Raw genomic sequence first — 17,911 nt, 5'->3', positions numbered from 1 at the left:
AGCTGCTAATCAGTCTGCCTGCTCTGTATCTGTCTTAATCCACAGAGTGAGTTTATTGAACTTGAACACTAACACTCTGCTGTGCCCAACAGGACCTGTACAGTGTGAGGAACAATTTCCACCCAAAGCAGCCATCTCCAGAGGTGAGTGAACATGCTGTCTTGAAGTTATCAACACACAGCTGTCTGTACTGTACTGGACCAAATATACAATGATATTTATTTCTAGGCATTGGAAAAAGTGTGGGTTGTGATTTATGACAGTACCAAGTTGTTTGTAGCCTTTATGTCCCGTCGGCTGGAGTTTCCGACAGCTTGTGTAACATGTTTTACTGCGGTGGGGGAAATAACTTCTTGACGAGTGAAATGAAAGCTTCTAAAGCTTCTCTCAACTTTGTTACTGCAAAAACCAGTCCAGTCATGCGTTGAGCAGCACAAAAAGAGAGACTGAGATGAGAGAAAATAATAGTTTTCTCAGATGTTCACAGATGATGGAAAAGAGGGGGAAGTGTCTTACAATCAGGCCATTACGGTGATTATCAGGTTAATTTGATTTGATCTGCAGCTGCAAGGACGAAATGTCCAAGCATGTCTAGATATGCTCTAAAAAAATCCTGGCTGTGACCGTGTGGTGACAAACTCTGTGGCCTTTTCAGCCTGAGTTGATCAACGAGGTGTTTGATGATGACATAGAGGGTAAGGGTCTGGCCGGCAAGCTCTCTCCCCGTCGGGAGTATTTGAACCTGGCAGCAGTGCCTCGCTTCTCCAGGCCGTCCATGGAGCTGCAGGTACCCACCGCCTCCGCCCACATCTGGACCAGCCCTCTTCTTTGCCTGGGCTGTGGTGTGCTTGGCTTGACCGGTGGTGGTGTCTCTGCTCCCACTGACTGGGAGACGGCCGTGCTACTTCTGTCAATAATGGGACTGCCAGTTAATTGATCTTAAATCGGCTAAATGGTGCAGGGTTCTGTTTGAATGGCTAATTTTCTTTTTTTCTTCGCAGTCTGTCATACTTCTCTCCTCTAGCATCCTGTATGATATCCTCTGCTCTTTTGTCAAATGACTCTGCAAAAATGCAAACAACAAAAAATTACTCTAAGCATTCAATACTGGCTTAATTGTGCTTAAGGAGCTTGTAATGACTTGTAATTTCCGATATTTGTGTTCAGTTCCTGCAGAGTCCTTCTCCTAGTGGTAAGGCCAGCCCAGAGCAGCGCTCTTTCAGGGACCGACAGAAGTATTTTGAGATTGACGTGAAGCAGCAGACACCAGAAAAACCCAAACCTCGGGTATCTCTTGTTGGAGAAGATGACCTCAAGAAAATGAGAGAGGAAGAAGGTTTGTTTTGTCGAACGCATCTTTTGCTAATAACCTGTAAAAACATTAGTTAGCTGACCTGCCCTCTGAATTTGTCCATCTCGCTCCAGAGAGGAAGTTTGAGCAGCGAGCGCGGGAGTATTTGTTGGATGAAGATGATGAGGATGATGAGGAGGACCTGGCTAAGCAGGTAGCGCAGATGAAGGCCTCTGGCAAAGTGTTGCTGGATGGCGTGGAGTACAAGGTGGAGCCAGTATCCACCCCGACGCAGCACTGCTCCACCCCACCAAGCTACAATGTCACACCACCCAGCTATTGTGGCAGCTCAGGGTAACAAGTTGGATATTATTATTATTGAAACTTCTTTTTTAATTCTTTAGCTAATTATCTAATGTGTGTGTGTGTGTGTGTGTGTAGGCCTTCCTCTGTTGATGGCAAAGGAGACTCTCAGAGGAATTCACTGGAGGACAGCTTCAGGCTGGAGCAGAGGCCCAACTCAATGACTGGGTAACTACATCATACACGTCATCATCGAACATTTCTGAGCTGTTATAGCCATTGTAGTCATCGCTGCTACTCGTGTGTCTCGCCAGTTTGATCCCAATGTACCAAGCGGACTCGTCGGCCCCCATCCGCACAGCCAAAGCAGAGCGCAGACATCAAGAGAGACTTCGTATGCAGAGCCCCGAGCTGGCTGTGGCCCCTGACAAGGACCTGTCCCCTGCAGAGAAACGAGCTCTGGAGGCTGAGAAGAGAGCCATGTGGAGGGCAGCACGGTAAACATAGCACACAACACATCCTGACAAGGAGGACAAACTAATAGTGTTTTTGTGTATTTTACTGTCCTTGTATCTCTAATACACTGACATTACAGGGATGTGTCAAAGACGAATACAAACCTGTCACCAAATGTAAATAAAATGAAATGAAGCACTTTGAAATGAGGTATAATTTAGCAGTTCTGAAAGTAAAAATATCGTGTTTAAATATGATTCTGGTTAAAGTGAAAGTCACATACAGTATATGAATAGTACTTGAGTAAAAGTCCATTCAGTGTAATCAAGTATGAAAAGCAATTTTCTGGCAATGTATGTACTTAAGTATCAAAAGTACAACAGCTGATTACTAGATTATCTGAAACAAATTAGACTTTAGTAACTATTTTTGGCTCAACTTTAGCACAAACATAAATGTTTTATCAGCTTTATCTGATCACACTTAAAGTTACAGTTGGCAGGTTACTCAGGAAGTATAAGTTACTTTAAAAAGTAATGACATTACTTAATGTTACTATTACTTGGTGTCGAAAGTTATGAGTTACATTACTGAATTGACATATTGTTACTTTTGTAATAATCAAAATCCATGATAAATTAAAGGCTAGTTAACTCATTACCTTCTTAAATGACTATTTCTGCATTTCTGTATTATTTTTATGTTGGCATAGCTCATCGTATCACAGCCTACCTAGGACAAACATACATTCTGGCACTGCAGTAATTATTACCATAATAACTGATTTGGGATTTGCAATCTCTTACACTACTCGTTACTGAGGAAAGTAATAATGTTACATTAATGTGATGCTGAGTAATGTGTTACTGCCCAACTCTGTACATAATATCAGTTTGTTGCCATGCTTTAAACTGTGCAGAGCACATGAAGGAGGTGAGGGTGAAAGTTTGTTTTCTTTGAGCGGCATGTGACAGAAACCTTGACTTGGCTGATAACTCTGATAGAAGCACACGGCTGGGGAAGAGTAATGAGGTTCTGATTAACAGTTAATAACACTGATCAATAACAGGGTTCAGTTTTTCACCCCAATGTTGCTCCAAATATAGGCCAACAGGCTGAGAACACCATCCTTTGTGTGTATGTGTGTGTGTGGTTAGTCTGTCTCCTCTTTTACTGTTCTTATGTCAAAAACTGGGATCTTGTTCAATATTCCTGGCTCTCCTAAATGTTTTATCTTCCATTCTTTGGTTTTCTTCTCTTTTTCTGTCTGTATGCCTTTCTTTCCTCCCTCACATTCCTCCTTCATCCTGGTGTACCCGTCATCCTATTCCCTCCTCCTCCTCCTCTCTTTCACCCCCTCCCTGGCCTTGCGGGGCCTAGGCCCTATGGCCTAGAGGAGGATGTTAAGCAGTATGAGCAGGACCTGGCTAAGAGGCTCTACCAGGCCCGAGTGAGGGCATCTCAGGGCACGCCCGAGGCCCCCCAGCCCCCCACCTCCTCTACCTCCTCCTCTGCAGCCTCCCAGCTCAGGTCTGCTCTTCGGCCCCAGCCACCAGGGCCAGACGCACGGCATCGTGAGGGTGTGCTGGGGTGCTTTGCCGTTGGGGTATTTTGCTAGAGGCCGAGTTGAGAAAGGTCCAAGCAAGCACTCGCAGCGACACTGTGACAGTGCTTCCACTGCCTTTCTACTGCTGTCTTGCTTCTGCACGTCTTTGCTGTTTCTAGCTTCCTCTCGTTCCCCCTCTCTCTATTCTCTGTCTTGTCTCCCCCCTCTCTGCAGCACTCTTTTTCATTTGCGCCTTGCTGTTCTCTTGATTTTCATCCTATTTATTTGTACTAACAGTTTGCAAGCTATTTGTGAGTTGAGGGTAAGCCTACTAGCAGTAGGTTGTCCTTTTCCTGGAATGCCTCTTATTGTGCAATTAAATTAAAGCGGTTGTTTGTCACAGCAGACCAGGACAAGGAGCACCCAAAATTAGTAGTGACGGGCACAACACCCACCTATCATGGTGTGTGCCTCTTGTCAGTCTCTGTTTGCATTTATGTAAGTCTCTTCTTCTTTTCTACCATCATTTATCTGATGCTGGTTGTTCCTCTCGTAGAATGAAGTCTCTGGAGCAGGATGCACTGAAAGCTCAGATGGTCATCGCCAAGTCTCGGGACGGGAAGAAACGCGGCACACTAGACCAGCTGACGGAGTCGCCCTCGCCTGCCCCCACACCTTCACCAACACCCGTGGAAGGTATGAAGCTGCAGTCGGTCCTGCTTGATAGTTATTTTTGTGAAGCACCATGTAACTTTTGTTTTGACCTGACTTACTTCCAAGCAAGTTAAATCAAAGTCTGGATCCCTTAAGATGATATTTTGTTTCCTCTGACAGAGCTCAGTCCTCGAGGACTAACCTCTCCAGGCAGGCTGGTAAGACTAGACCTTTTTCCTTTGTCTTGATTCCCATTTTTGGTTTTGATGGATTTTTCCACTGGCCTTCATGTCAGTGTGAAGGGTGTATTGTATCCTTTGTACAGATTTGGAAAGCTTCAGTCATCAATTATTTGAACAAGGCTTTAACACTGACTCTGCAGTTTTAATTAAAGGAGTATATCTGAGAAAGGAAGCATCTGCTATTGTTGGTTTACAAGGTGGAAAAGGGTAAAAAGTAGACTTCCTTCAAACCACATTGGCATTAATCCACCATCTTGCTCATTATCACTCTAGCCAATCAGCCATAGCTGGCTGTTTGAATCACCCATCAGCCTCTCTGCCTCCCACCCCTCCTTTTGCTATCCCCCTCATCCCTTTTTCTCTTATTCCTTTTCCTCCTCTCTCCTTTGACATTTGCCTTCTCCACCCCTTTCTCCTCCTCTCTGTACTTTATCCCACCCTCCTCCTCTTGCTCATTCACCTTGTTTTCCTCTTCTCCCTCCCCCCTCGACCTCTGCTCATCCCTGTTTGCTATCCTTCTAGTCCCTGTCGTCAAAGAAGTTTGACTACCGACAGTTTGCTGCCATTCCTTCTTCCAAACCCGTATACGACATCCAGGTATTGGCTGCATGCTGAGTTCCCGGGGCCCCAGCCTCCTCCCCTCCCCCTGGCTTCCCCTGCTGCCTCTCCCCTCTAGTTTCTCTGTTGATTAAGAGGCATCAGTGCAACTCAAGTCTAGGTTTTTGCTCAGTCATTGATCAGCACTTCCTGCTCTGCACTACAGTGGTGTGGCTCACTAACACTCACTTGCACAATGACAGCACTCTACATTTTTGACACACCAAATCAGCCCTGGGTCTCCTCACATTCTGCCTCCCCCTCCTTGGTCTCCCACTTAACACTCACAAATGTAAGAGCATCTGTAGCAGTAACCATTCACATCCATCCATCTCTAAGCTAACTAATCAGCACAGACAGTAACACCCAGCAGCTGCAGGCTGGTTTTTGATCCCACTAACCAGAATTGGTTCCGGGGGAAAATGGCCACAGACTCTGCATCTCATCCACTCTCACGTTCACTTCCATCAGCTCTCTTGTTCCACGCATGGGTCACATGTCAGGCAGAGGAGTAACATGTCCTCCTATGATGCTCTGCTTTTGAGACACTGGTTTCCTCCTGCGCTATCAGTAGGGTGGAGGTGTTTTCTGTAGTTTTTGTAAAGGGGGTGAAAGCAGGGGAAATTTGGAGTGGTGCTGGAGTGAGCAGAGCTTGTCTGGAAGTTATCTTTTCTGTTTTTGGGTCAAGTTATCTGTGGGTCGTCTGTGTCAGTCTTCGCTCCTTTGAGTGTGGGATCTCATGTGGTATCTCGTGTGGTTTGATTGTTGCACAGTGACCTCGGCTTGTTTGTATTCTTTCTCTGGTGAATGTAACGAAAGTGTTGTTTCTGCATAATGTTTCTGACTGACAAAAAAGGTGTGTAAGAGGTTTGTGTTCTGTCAGAAAGGTGACAATACAGGAGACTTGAGGGGGGCGCTAAGATCTGTAAGGTGAAGGTCACACGGCAGCAAAAAAATCTATCACTTTAATCTGAATGTAATGCAAACTTTTACAAATGTTGAGACAACTATGAGAAAAAAACTGCATCCAGACTTGTAGCAAGCCAGCCCCCTTTTAAATTTGACATTGTACCTTTTTTAATGAATATTCATACAAACCGAACTTGTTAAGTTGCTAGTTAAACGATTAACTTTTATTTATTTTCTTAAATTTCAGAATTCCTTTCAGATTCTTGTCACTCCCCAAAAAACTTTTACAAATATTTTTCGAATGTCTGACTGGAGAAATACAAAATATATTGATGAACAATTTATATAAACTAGTCCCTTTAATTCAATCAGGCCTACTTCAATATCCTATTTGTTACCCTATAGCGACTAAAATAAGATTACCCTCTATGAACCATATTCGAATCCGCTCAGTCCAGATCTTTAATTTGGATCCACATTTATTTGTACTCACTCATAGATACCATCCTAACCCTAACCACGCTCGATTTTCTTCATTAAGATCCATGCCCTGTTCCTCGAGAAATTATCGTAAATGTTGGGAAAAAAATGCCCTATTTCACTTTGTCAAAGAAATAAATTAATCCTGCATCCGTCCCTTTATCCAGACTACACTAAAAGTTAATGAGGTCCACTGTGGACCGAGATAAATCCTCCATCTAAGTGTTGTAGAAATCCTGCTGACAAACCAACAAACAAATGAGCACAGGTGAAGAGATAATGTTGTCAACCTGCAGTTAGCATGTCCTATAAAATAACACTGAAGTAGTTAATATGATTCTGGATTATCTTGCTAACAGCGGTGCCTGCTTGGTCCCTTGAGAGGTACAATAAACAGCTTTTCAACACTAACAACAAGGGGAAATATTATTGGTATCTAACAGCATCAGCACAAACAGACTACTCAACATGCTGCCTGGTTTCCGTTGTGCATTGGTGACTCTTGTCGGTGTTGCCCTGTCCGCTGTCTCTTTGTGGATGTGCCTACACTACACACCAAACCCCGGAACTGATGACCTAACTTAACCTCCCTTTCCTTTAACATGCCAATCTCTCCTGGGGGAGTAGTCGAGTAGATGTACTGTGGCTTTAGTGGCTCTGACAGATTGGGAGCTTCAGTGCTGTCTGCTAAAGCGGCAGTGAGCGGCTGGCACGTCTTCTCCCTCGCTGTCAGCTCCCCTTCTCACATGGTGAAGGCTTCCCCTGGGATACAGGCTACTGAGACACGTCTGCCCCGCTGTTACTGACTGTCTCCTCTTGTCTTCCAGTCCCCCGACACAGTCGATGACTTGCAGTTCATCGACGACGGCTCCAGTAACCCAGGTGAGTACAGGAGATATTCAGTGTTTTAAATAGTATTAGAACAAGCGAGAAAAATGTATTGCCTCAATTTCTTCTATTCCCCTTTGATTCAGGTGACTACCTGGGATAAGCGTCTCTTATTGGTAGGATCATGTGTGCATGTGTTTTGGGGTCTGTGTGTGATTGTATGTCTGAGTATTTGAGTGAGAAGTGTGCGCTGGCTTCAATCCTAACTTGTGTTGGTTCAGGTATTAAGATGGGGGTGTGTATAGCTGGGTGTGCTTGGCCTGCTGCTGCCCACCAAACATGAAGCAGCAACTGATGTGGAGAACAAAGTGGAGGAGAGATTTGCCATGTCAAAACTAATGACTTCACACTAACCGTGATCCTGACTGTGCATGAATGTGTGTAGCGCTGATTGAAACTAATGATTACAGGGAGCTCTGAGTGATTCCATCATCATTTTTTGGTTTCAGTATGTTTACATGCGGACAAGAAACCAGGTTACACAGGTCCTGGGAAATGTAGTTACATGCAGTGCAGTGACCTCAAAGGTCAGCCCTCCCCCTGATTTTATTTTAGAGGCATCTGAAGTAAGTGCACAACTTTTCCCAGATTGTGTCTGAATTTGACAAATGGTCTATTTGATGTCAATATATGAAATATTTTATATTTGAAAGTAATTGCAAAAATGGCCTAGTTTTTCAGCAACTAAGCTGAACTAACCCAGTCAAAGGTAATGGCAATGGAATCAGCTATTTAATAGGCCGACCATAGCCCGGTCATTGGAGTGCATGTAAACACCCATGAATACAGAGCTCATGGAGGTGGCTGGTTTGAAAACATGCAGCCACCGGCTGCTTCAGGTTTTCTGCTCAAACTTTTGGGTCCTGCTTGTTTCTAAGCTGTTGAATGTGGGGGCGTCTGTCGCAAGATTAAGGGATCCATCAGTCAACTGCTCCACAGATGCTGTTGCCGAGTGACTGTCAAGTAAAGCTTGGTCAACATGTTCTTGTGACTGAAGCTTTTCCTGTCACTTTTTGTCGTCTAGGGCCCGCTGCGAGCCCTGAGGCTGAGGTAACCACCGCGCTGCCTGCCACCTCAGCCCTGGAGGAGATGGCTTTATACAGCAACAAGCGCAAACTGAGGCAGGGCCGCCGCAGCCTGGAAACCGCTGTGCCCACGTAACACACCTCCCACCGAGAGAAGAAATCTGAAGACACGTTTAAATACACTGTGGAACACTGGTAACATGTGGGTGCATCCACGGGAGGTGCAGAGTCACTAAACACTACAGTGACAGTAGAGCCTGATTTACTCTACCATATATAACCACTGCAGAGACTACGATAGTCACCACACATACACACTCACTTATATCCTGCGTGCCAGTCTTGCCTATACAGTCTGTGGATGAGTTGGCAAGTCACTCAACAGTCCTTAAAGGGCGAGGAAAAGCTAGTGTGGGTAGATAGGATTGCTTCTTACAGATCATTCTTCTTTTTTTTGTTCCACACTTGGTTTACCTGGTAGAAGCTGATCGATTTTAAAAAAAGGAGTGATCGAAGGTTTTAGTTTTTTTAATTGTTTTCGCACCTCGAATGATTTTGCTGTTTAAAAAAAAACAAAAAAAAAAACACACATACTGGAAGAGAAAAGAAATGGGTCATAGCTATACTAACGATATTTTTTAGGCTTTCAGTGAATAGATTGTAAAATGTCAGGGCTTTCTTGAGCGGACAGGAGTGTATATATTAATCGAGGAGGGAACATCCTGCTACCTTCACAGTCACATTGTGGAGAGCTTTTTAAAGAAAACAATACATATCTTTCTCTTTTTTTGCACTGCCACTGATCAGCTTTTTACAATGTATATCTTTAGTAATTTATTGTTTTTATGCTTTTACTCAAATTGAAGGCCTTCTTTTTTAACCCATCCACTTCTTTTGGGCATACAGAACACAAAAGATGCTTATATAACTTATCATTTAAAACATTTCAGTGATAGTTATGGCTTCCTACTAATGAACTGCATATCACTTTATATCATTGAGTCTACTTTATATACACTTATGAATACCCCTGAAGGTTTTGAGAGAAGCAAATCTACAAAGTACAGCTGTGTTACATTCCTCTTGTAGATGACATGACTACACTGGAGGCAGCACCATTGAACTGTCAGTTTTACAGAAACTGTTTAGAACATCAGTTTGGCAACATGCATTTTTACCATCACTTAATAATTAACGGTACTTTCCCTGCCCTCTTCAGAGTATTTGTTTTTTTTATTTAACCAATGTGAATCATTAATGTCTATCCTGGAAATATGGAGTTGGAGTTGTTCCAGAGTGATGTGAAGGTAGCAGGTGTTTTTATTATTCTGTCTATGGTTAATTTAAATCTGATGCCACTGAAAAAAATCATTTATTATTGTGTGAATAATGTACAAATAGTGAAAGCAAAGCAAACTTTGGGTTTGAAATTGAGCCAGTCTTGACCTAGACCCAAGCGAGTGTCTGATGTGTCTGGGTTGGGACAGGCTTGGTATCGGGACGCTCTCTGCGTGTATATTAGTTTGTTAATGGGAGAGCTGACAGAGGCAGAACCGATTAGAAAACCCTTCTCAAGACATTGATCTCATTCAATTCACTGCTTGACACACTGTCAGTAAATGTATCTGATGGGTATTTTCGCAGAATCACAGCATAGTAGCATTTGTGTTAATTTAATGTAGGGTCTTCTAATGATAGCTTTCCATGTTGCTCTCACTGACTGAAATTCAGTTTGTTTGATAACATTTGTAATGGCTGATATCTCCTTTTTTTTTAAAAAAAAACTTACAGTAGGTAAATCTTTTTTTCAGATGGGTTTCACTACATTATTAATGCAGTGTTTCACGGTTTTTTGCGTTCATTCTTCTGTCTCGAGTTCTCTTTGGGGGCTTTTACTTGCAAATAGGTTGGAGGGGAAAGGGTCAGAGGTCCTAGGGTCAAGGGTTAGAGCTCATACAAGACTGTAACTAGTGAATTTGTACAACCAAAGAAGTCTATTTTGTGGTTCAGGAATAATAAATTTTACTTTTCATTTAAGAAGCTGATTCACTGTGTTGTGTCTTCTGTGCACACTACAATGCACACATTACATGGAGAGAAATTACATTTTATCACATGTAGCGCAAGTGAACACTGTAGTTCATTTTTAACTTGCACATTAAACTCACTTAACTAACAAGTGGGATTGGAGGAAATCTTCTCTGTCCAGGTGAGTTTCTCTGCACTGGAGTGAAGCCCAGCGCCCTGCTGTTCCTCTGTAGGGACAAAATCGAAAGGTTGAATTTTTGACTGGTAGATGTTAATTATAAGACGTTTGACAAAATTTAATTGCTGTTATTTGATGAAACAAGCAGATGTGAAACAGGATGGGACACTTGCCCTTTTCATCATTCTGTAGCGGGCATTGTAGAAGGACTCAGAGCTGGGATTATCAGGAAAAGGCCGTCCCTCCATACCCTCCTCCTGAGAGCAGCAGGGAAGCAGATGATACCTCGTCACCAAAAATTAGTCACAGCTCTTCCAACACACGTCAAACTATAATGACTTCCTCTCCATCGCCTGCAGCTGAGCGGGACTTGGAAGAAAATATGTAACTCCTAGCACCTGTTCTTTCTTTATTTTGTGTGAAGGTTTTTTTTACTCACTTGTCTGAGGCTCTTCTTCATAGTTACATCCAGCTCCTCCTCGGGTACCATGAAAGACTTCTTATACCAGATTTCAAATTCTGGAACACACATGAGATATTGATTATTTATCTGAGCTCTAAGGTATGCACTGTTTTCACTTTAAGGAAGATGTTTGGAGAACTGACCAGAGAGCAGGCGCACCCGACACTGATCCACAAGGTGTTGACAGTAGTTGACCTCTGCCTTGATGTCACGCAGCACCTCGTACCTCTGCCGGTACAGAGCCTTCAGCTCTCTGAGCCGCATCAGTAGAGAGGCATCTGGCTCCTGCAGCAGCGGCTCCCCCTCCAAAACCAAATACTGACCTTCATACAAAACACACAATGAAGAAATACAAAATATGAACCTTCACTGATCAAGACTGTGAGATGTAGTCGAAAATTGAATGGTAGAAAGTGCATCAGCACCAGTCTTGGATGCCATGTTAAAGCAATTGAACCAGCACCCTTACCAGCTGATATTCCACTCGTTTAGGTTAAACAAGCACCTCACATTAGGAAAGACTAGGTTCAATCTCATGTAAACTCTAGGAACATTAAGTACTTTCTTAATAGAATACCTTGGTCTCCTCTCAGCTCCCTGTGCTGCTGTATGGAGGTCGCGGTGCAGTCGATGTCTTTCTTGACAGTGTTAACCTCCTCGGTGAGCTGTCGAAGAAGGCTGCGGCGTTCCAGCAGCACAGCTTTGTTCTCCTTAAGGATGCTGTTGAGCTTACTGCCTTGTCCCAGTTTAAAATCCTCAAAGGCCTCTTCTTTGGGTGGAGGAGAGCTGGGCAGAGATGTCAATTTTTTCAGAGGAAAGGGTAAAAATAAAAACAAAGAACAGGAATCACATTTTACAAATAGGACTACCACATGTAGAGAAGACTAACTTCACATCATACTCAGGGTGGAGTGGCACATTCCCAGGCAGTTGTGATTCCTGTGTGTCCTGGCTCTCAGTGTCTGCCTCGGGTTCCTTCTCAGGCGCCTGGACACAATTCAGCTTTGATCTGGAGGCACTCTCCAAACGCTTCCTCGACACTGGACTCCCATCTCCCTGCCTCTTATTTTGGCTGGAAAATCATATTGAAGATGCCATTAGGAAAACCAAGTGGCTCATCAGTTTTGATACTTACAAAAACTTTCAAATGTGATGATTCTCAAGCCAATTGCAACAATAGGGGGCTATGTGTTTGAAGTACCCTAATTGCCACCATATGCTGTGAGTCTACATTGCTGCTGCTCCAGCTGTTCACCGTGTTGGTAGGTGGGACAAATCAATATGCTGAACAACAATAACTAATTTCCTGTTGTTTTAGAACACAAGCTTGCACGCGTCCATCCGCCTCGCACAGTAACTATGCTTCACAAACCCCTGATCTACTATATCCCAGAGTGGTCTAGAGAGAGTTCAGCCAAGCTGTAAACTTCTGCCAAAACTGACTTATTTGTGTTGTTGAGAACTGTGACATTTGAAAACAGTATCAGTATATCAACACAGTTTACTGGCTTCACTTACTTCTGTTTTTCCCGACACTTCTTAGTTTTGGCTTTAGTCGAACTTGGGCGGTGGGCATTTTTCGTAGACTGGGGCACCTCAAAGCAGCCAGCCTCCACATCCTCACTGACGTCTCTAGTGTTACACTCCTAAAGAGACAAAGAATACAACAAATCACAGCTGCTTCCTTTAAGTTCCTAAACAGTGAATCAGATGTTGACTGACCTTCACATCAGCTGTGTCAGCATGTTGGTCTTTTTCTACCAAGTTGTACATCTGGCACAGCTCAGCCTTCAACCTCTGCTCCTGCTCCCTGCTCATGCACACATGCAGAAACATGCTGGATCACTCCCCATGAACAAATCTGAGTTGCAGATCTAAAAAAAGGTAGACACTACTCACTGCAGAGCAAGCTTGAACTGGGCGAACACTGCTTGGATTTGCCTGACACTTATGATCTGTAATTAGATGTGACGCAGAGACAAATTAAAAGCCTTCAAAAGACAGTTTTTGTGTTACAGAGGAGGCTTTAATAGCTGTGTTCTTTGTTGTGTTCTCACATTGATTTCCTCCAGGTTTCCCTCCAGGTAACTCTGAACCTGGCTTTGTATCTCAGCCTGCTGTGCTTCAGACAACGGCTTAGATGTGCTGTCCGGCCTGTTCGCCTGGCATTAAGTAAGAATGATTTAAACTGTAATATGAACCATCTGAAATGTGTGAAAGTAAATCCTGAGAAAGCACTAGCTCATACTGAGAAGTTTACACTTAAAAATAAGAGGAATTATGGTATTTTCCTTTTTTCTAATGAAACATGTGTGAATTTTGTGCTGATCTGTGAGTTTATACAATAAACCAGGTAAATAAAGTAACACATGATCATGAATCATCACACCATGTCCTTGTTAGCTATACTCACCAATGTATTGCTGATGGACAGCTCCTCTTTTAACTTCTGTACTTCCTTCTCAAGTTTCTTGATCTGAGCCTGATCAAAACAACTTATTTCATGAGTATTATTACCCTCCTATACTAGTTTTTAGGGTCATATAATGTGGTGTGATATTGTGTGAACTCACAGCTGGATCCGTGTGTTCATTGACAACAGGGTCAGTCCGGACACACTTCATTCTGCCCGCAAAACGCAGAGTAGAGAGCTGCCAAGAATAATAGTTTAGAGCTGAAATGACACCATGTACAGTGACAAAGAGGCCACTTTCTGTTTTATATCATATATTCCACTCCTTACTGTTTCTTCTATCTGTGCAGCCTCACCGCAGATGTTGGCCACAAGCACAGTGTTGCAGTTTCCTCCTACAGGAACAGACAAATGCATTTTCATTTACAAGTAATACTTCACAGCTGAACTTGGACAAACAAATGCTAGTAGCATTGTCAAATACTAGACCTCACACTCTCACCCAGTGAGTCTTTTAGCGCATGTGTGAGTTTACTCTGTCTGAAGGGAACATGTTCTCTGCGACGTTCACCCAGGGCCAGGATGGCCTGCTCCAGGAACGACAAGGACCTGTTTATGTAGACAGCCTCCTTAAACATCTGACCCTCTGACTGGGGAAAAAAGGACGAGATATGAAATGGGGAAAGGTTAAGTGATGTGACAAATCTGACAGAAATATGTTTTTTTTTTGTATGGGGTCAAAACATTCAAAAGAATTTGAAATATAAGCTACGAAGGCTGACCTTTACATTGCATCATGCAACACCGTAAAAACTACAACAGACGGCCAACCAGTTTGTACGTTCTGTAACTGACTGAAAGAAAATAAAAAATCTAAAAAAAAAAGAAAGGAGAGAAAGTCATCAGTGTGATTTCTCTCAGTAATGGTCTCCACCCCTGATTCAATGTGCTCACTTAGCTGAAAGGTGCCAATAAGGGTGAACTGTGCCAACGTGCAGCACACACCGCAAAAACTAGAGCCACAGACACTCACCAATGGCCAGTAAAGTCAGACATTCCTCAAACTCACCCCAGTCTTTCCCAACCTCTCTGACCCAGCAAGATCCACCAGATTCAGCTTGGAGGTGACGTACTTGGCGTCTGTCAGAGTCCGTGAACGAGACTGTGAATGATAAAGATGATTTTGTTCTATTTTAAATATTGTGCAGGAAAAGGCATGTTGGAGTACTGAGACCAAAGTAAACAATATATTAAGCCATGAAGGTGATTGGACTCATACCTCAATATGCAAAGTGAAGATACAGTGGGACCTGGAGGAGTTCCTGTTCAAGGCATGAGATCCAATAATGCGATTCATCTCACCCTGCGTGAGGAAAGAAACAGCTTCAACTTTCAATTTATTCATCCATAAAATTGTGGAAATAACACAGCTCCTAGTTAACCAATGATGATCACAAATCATAAAAATGAAACAATCATTTTTTCAAGTTTTTTTGGGGGGACTGGGGTCTAAGTTTTGGCCACACACCTCAAACAGCAGATTGAGAGCCTCCTCCTCGCTGTGGACAGGATGGAGAGACAGACCTCTGACGAACACACCTCGGCCCGGCTCCTCCATCACCAGCATAGCATGAGGAGATGGCCTTGGCAAGCCCGGCAGCGATGAAAGCAGGTCCACCAGGGTCTCATTGTAGATCTCCAGGTAGGACAGGTACACAGTGAAGGCATGCTCGGTCCTTATCTCCACTTCCTGAAACACCTGAATACCATTTTTGAGTTTAAAAAAAAAAACATATTAACTATGTACTATGGAGCACTTTCAGAGGTAAAAAATATTCATATATGGAGCGACTTACCTCCTGAAGAGCCCGAGGAATGATGCCTCTCTGTTTGTATGATTCTGTGGATCCAGTCATGGTATAGGTCTTTCCTGCCCCTGTCTGCCCAAAACACATCACAGTACCTGAAAAATACACAACAGAAGACTTATAATGTGACTAACAATCTATTAACACACTATACTATAATAATTTACACACAATACAATGTTTCATGTAGATAAACAAACCATCTACCATTATAACCATCCAGTGCTCCCAGTACTACCCATCGGCACACTCGAGTGTAAAACTCCTCCTGAGACACATCCCGCAAGACACCTTCCAGCTGGAAGGACCAGGAGCTCAGCTGACTTTTCTTGGTGTCGAGAGGCTTCCTGGAGTTTTTCCTGTGATGCACGTTCACTGTCTGAAGGACAAGAAATAAAACGTTTTGACTGTACACTATCATTGAAATTATATCACAAAGTTTTTGCAGTTGTTGAAGCTGTGCTCACATTTCTGACCTGTGATGCAACTAGTATTGGACAGCTGACACATTGCCTACACAGCCATTTATGATGATGCACTCAATTGGATTTGGAGAAAAGTTTGTATGGACAGGTAAAACTAGCAAAGATGTAAATACCTGGGGTAAGGTCATTGTTGAGCTGCTGTAGACTGAATTAGTTTTACAGTACTGTATACACCATGATCAAGCCACTGATTCAGTGCCACCAAGAATCCTATCTGACTGGTTATACGTCACAAGTAATAGCCTGTCAACACTGAGTAATCTGAATGTGCAAAGTAATCATAAACTATGTCGCAGAAAATGTAAATACTCAAGTAACATACCTCAAAATTGTACTGAGGTAATTGTGGCTAGTTTTTAAATCACTGGTCATTCTAAATTTTGACACGAAAATGTTGTTTTTACTGCAAATAGGCATATATAGAACATTGATAGAGCTCTAGGTAAATGTTGTGTATATGCCAACTAAACGGCTAATTAGGCTATAGCTTAGCCTACCATTAATGTTGGTCATATGAAAGGGTTGGTTCCACTTTAAACCAGATAATAGCCTATAAATCGTAATACAGGTTTTCAGATGCCTTCAAGTTAATTCTTTGGACTTGTTAATTACCAGTCTAGCAACAAGACCTGTAGTTAGACTACCAGTTTAGCTTCAATTTTAGCCTCAACCAAACAAATAAAAACTGTCACCCCCTCTGTAAACTCATTGTTAACGTCGCCTGTAAGTTACCCAGATATTAATTTTCGGCTAGTTTAATATGGCTTGTTTATACCGTAAAATCAGCTTGCGGTTAATACTTTGTAAAAACGTAGATAGCCTGAGTCACCTGTCCGTCTGGAAGACACTGAATAAGATCCTGGGCGAAGTTTGCCGTTGGTCTGATCCGGACAAACACACCGACCTCACCGCTGTGAGCCTTCATACCGCCTCCGTCATTAACACGACGACAGAACCAAGCTCAGCTCAACAGACTGAAAACGAATATTAACTAAATCCTCAACTATCCGCAGGTGTTGTTTTTCTTTTTGTTTTTTTACATAAGTGCTCATTTGAGCTCTTTTTTTATCAGCTCCTCTCAGTCTACTCTGTTCACCTCCTGTGGTTTATGCACTCGGCGCTATGGCAACGAACGCGCGCGCAGTATGGCAGGGTGACAAAGCGCGTGCCCGCTTTATGCCAGCAAGCTAACTAACTAACTAACTAATTAACTAACAAACTAACTGAATAAATACTACTGATACACACACACACACACACGCACACACACACACACTACCAGTCAAAAGTTTGAACACACCTTCTCATTTAATGTTTTTTCTTTATTTTAATGACTATTTACATTGTAGATTCTCACTGAATGCATCACAACTATGAATGAACACATATGGAATTATGTGTTAAACAAAAAAGTGTGAAAGAACTATATGTGTTCAAGTAATATATTTTATTCCCACCACCCAGGTGTCGTCCTATCTATCTAGGCAATTTTTTTTTTCTGCGTTTATTTGAAAAACCACACAACTGCAACTGCATTTCATTCTACTGTCTTGTATTGATGATTATTTACTTCTTTATTTCCAATTATTTATTCCTTTTATTTAATAAAAAATGCACATCTTTTAAGTGAAGTAAAACGTTAAAATGACTGTGAAAGTAAGTAATGAAAAAGTTGTTTTCAAATCTTCCGTCTTTCACCATGATGCTGATTTTTCTAAAAAAGTTTATATTTCATATCTACTTTCAATAATAGGCCTCAGTTTTTAATTTTCTATTTTCACAAAAAATGGCTTCCATGCAGAGATTAAAGAAATCCAAAGCAGTTTTCTTGGAAACCAAAAAAGCTATATTTACATTAACCAATGTTTCCTGTGTGTGACCTCCTATTTGAGTATTTTTGAAGGAGCAGTGTGTAGAACTTAGTGGCATCCCTCGTCTCACCCTACCCCAGTAGTTGCCACTGAAAACGTAGACAGGGAGGAAGGCCCTCTCCAGAGTCAGTGTTTGGTTTGTCCCCTCTGGGCTACTGTACAAAATGGCGGATTGCGTGGAAGAGGATCCACTCTCTGTAGATTCTTAGGCCTT

At 42.6% G+C, this 17,911-nt stretch overlaps 2 protein-coding genes across 12 annotated transcripts in view; one reads left to right on the top strand and one right to left on the bottom strand.

The window, feature by feature from the left end:
• Positions 1–10,436, top strand: part of scrib (scribble planar cell polarity protein) — a 65,454-nt gene extending 55,018 nt beyond the window's left edge. For 3 of the 10 annotated variants that reach the window (XM_037079227.1, XM_037079226.1, XM_037079225.1), the window contains 11 exons: positions 93–143; positions 656–787; positions 1,168–1,336; positions 1,426–1,645; positions 1,733–1,822; positions 1,909–2,091; positions 4,153–4,292; positions 4,431–4,468; positions 5,015–5,089; positions 7,306–7,360; positions 8,391–10,436. In XM_037079227.1, coding sequence (XP_036935122.1) covers positions 93–143; positions 656–787; positions 1,168–1,336; positions 1,426–1,645; positions 1,733–1,822; positions 1,909–2,091; positions 4,153–4,292; positions 4,431–4,468; positions 5,015–5,089; positions 7,306–7,360; positions 8,391–8,527 — 1,290 coding nt within the window. In that variant the 3' untranslated portion in view covers positions 8,528–10,436. Of the gene's footprint in view, positions 1–92; positions 144–655; positions 788–1,167; positions 1,337–1,425; positions 1,646–1,732; positions 1,823–1,908; positions 2,092–3,430; positions 4,082–4,152; positions 4,293–4,430; positions 4,469–5,014; positions 5,090–7,305; positions 7,361–7,452; positions 7,483–8,390 lie in introns of those variants that run through there. The other 7 variants (XM_037079234.1, XM_037079228.1, XM_037079233.1 and 4 more) reach the window with 6 other exon arrangements.
• Positions 10,171–16,961, bottom strand: kif9 (kinesin family member 9). 2 transcript variants are annotated; one of them, XM_037079235.1, is made up of 20 exons: positions 16,656–16,961; positions 15,549–15,720; positions 15,330–15,436; positions 15,002–15,232; positions 14,753–14,836; positions 14,543–14,635; positions 13,976–14,123; positions 13,804–13,868; positions 13,634–13,711; positions 13,474–13,542; positions 13,118–13,222; positions 12,960–13,015; positions 12,783–12,870; positions 12,579–12,706; positions 11,950–12,132; positions 11,638–11,846; positions 11,204–11,383; positions 11,037–11,116; positions 10,771–10,854; positions 10,171–10,646 (listed from the first exon to the last, which is right to left on the bottom strand). In XM_037079235.1, the coding sequence occupies exons 1-20, from the start codon at positions 16,749–16,751 to the stop codon at positions 10,560–10,562; spliced, it is 2,343 nt and encodes a 780-aa protein (XP_036935130.1). In that variant the 5' UTR covers positions 16,752–16,961; the 3' UTR covers positions 10,171–10,559. The 2 variants fall into 2 exon arrangements, with proteins under 2 accessions (XP_036935130.1, XP_036935132.1); XM_037079237.1 differs by having other exon boundaries at positions 11,962–12,132; positions 16,656–16,960.
• Positions 16,962–17,911: the final 950 nt, after the last annotated feature.

This window comes from Acanthopagrus latus, chromosome 19 (genome assembly GCF_904848185.1).
Source record: "Acanthopagrus latus isolate v.2019 chromosome 19, fAcaLat1.1, whole genome shotgun sequence".
Taxonomy (NCBI): domain Eukaryota; kingdom Metazoa; phylum Chordata; class Actinopteri; order Spariformes; family Sparidae; genus Acanthopagrus; species Acanthopagrus latus.
Note: the sequence above shows the minus strand (reverse complement) of the source record. Positions and strands in the feature narration are given on the sequence as shown.

Coding starts and splice junctions, on each gene's coding strand:
- kif9 (XM_037079235.1), bottom strand. CDS start 16,751: ATGAAGGCTCACAGCGGTGAGGTCGGTGTGTTTGTCCGGATCAGACCA. Junction 15,437..15,548: donor AGCACTGGATGGTTATAATG/GTAGATGGTTTG, acceptor TGTATTTTTCAG/GTACTGTGATGTGTTTTGGG. Junction 13,712..13,803: donor CTGCACAGATAGAAGAAACA/GTAAGGAGTGGA, acceptor TATTCTTGGCAG/CTCTCTACTCTGCGTTTTGC.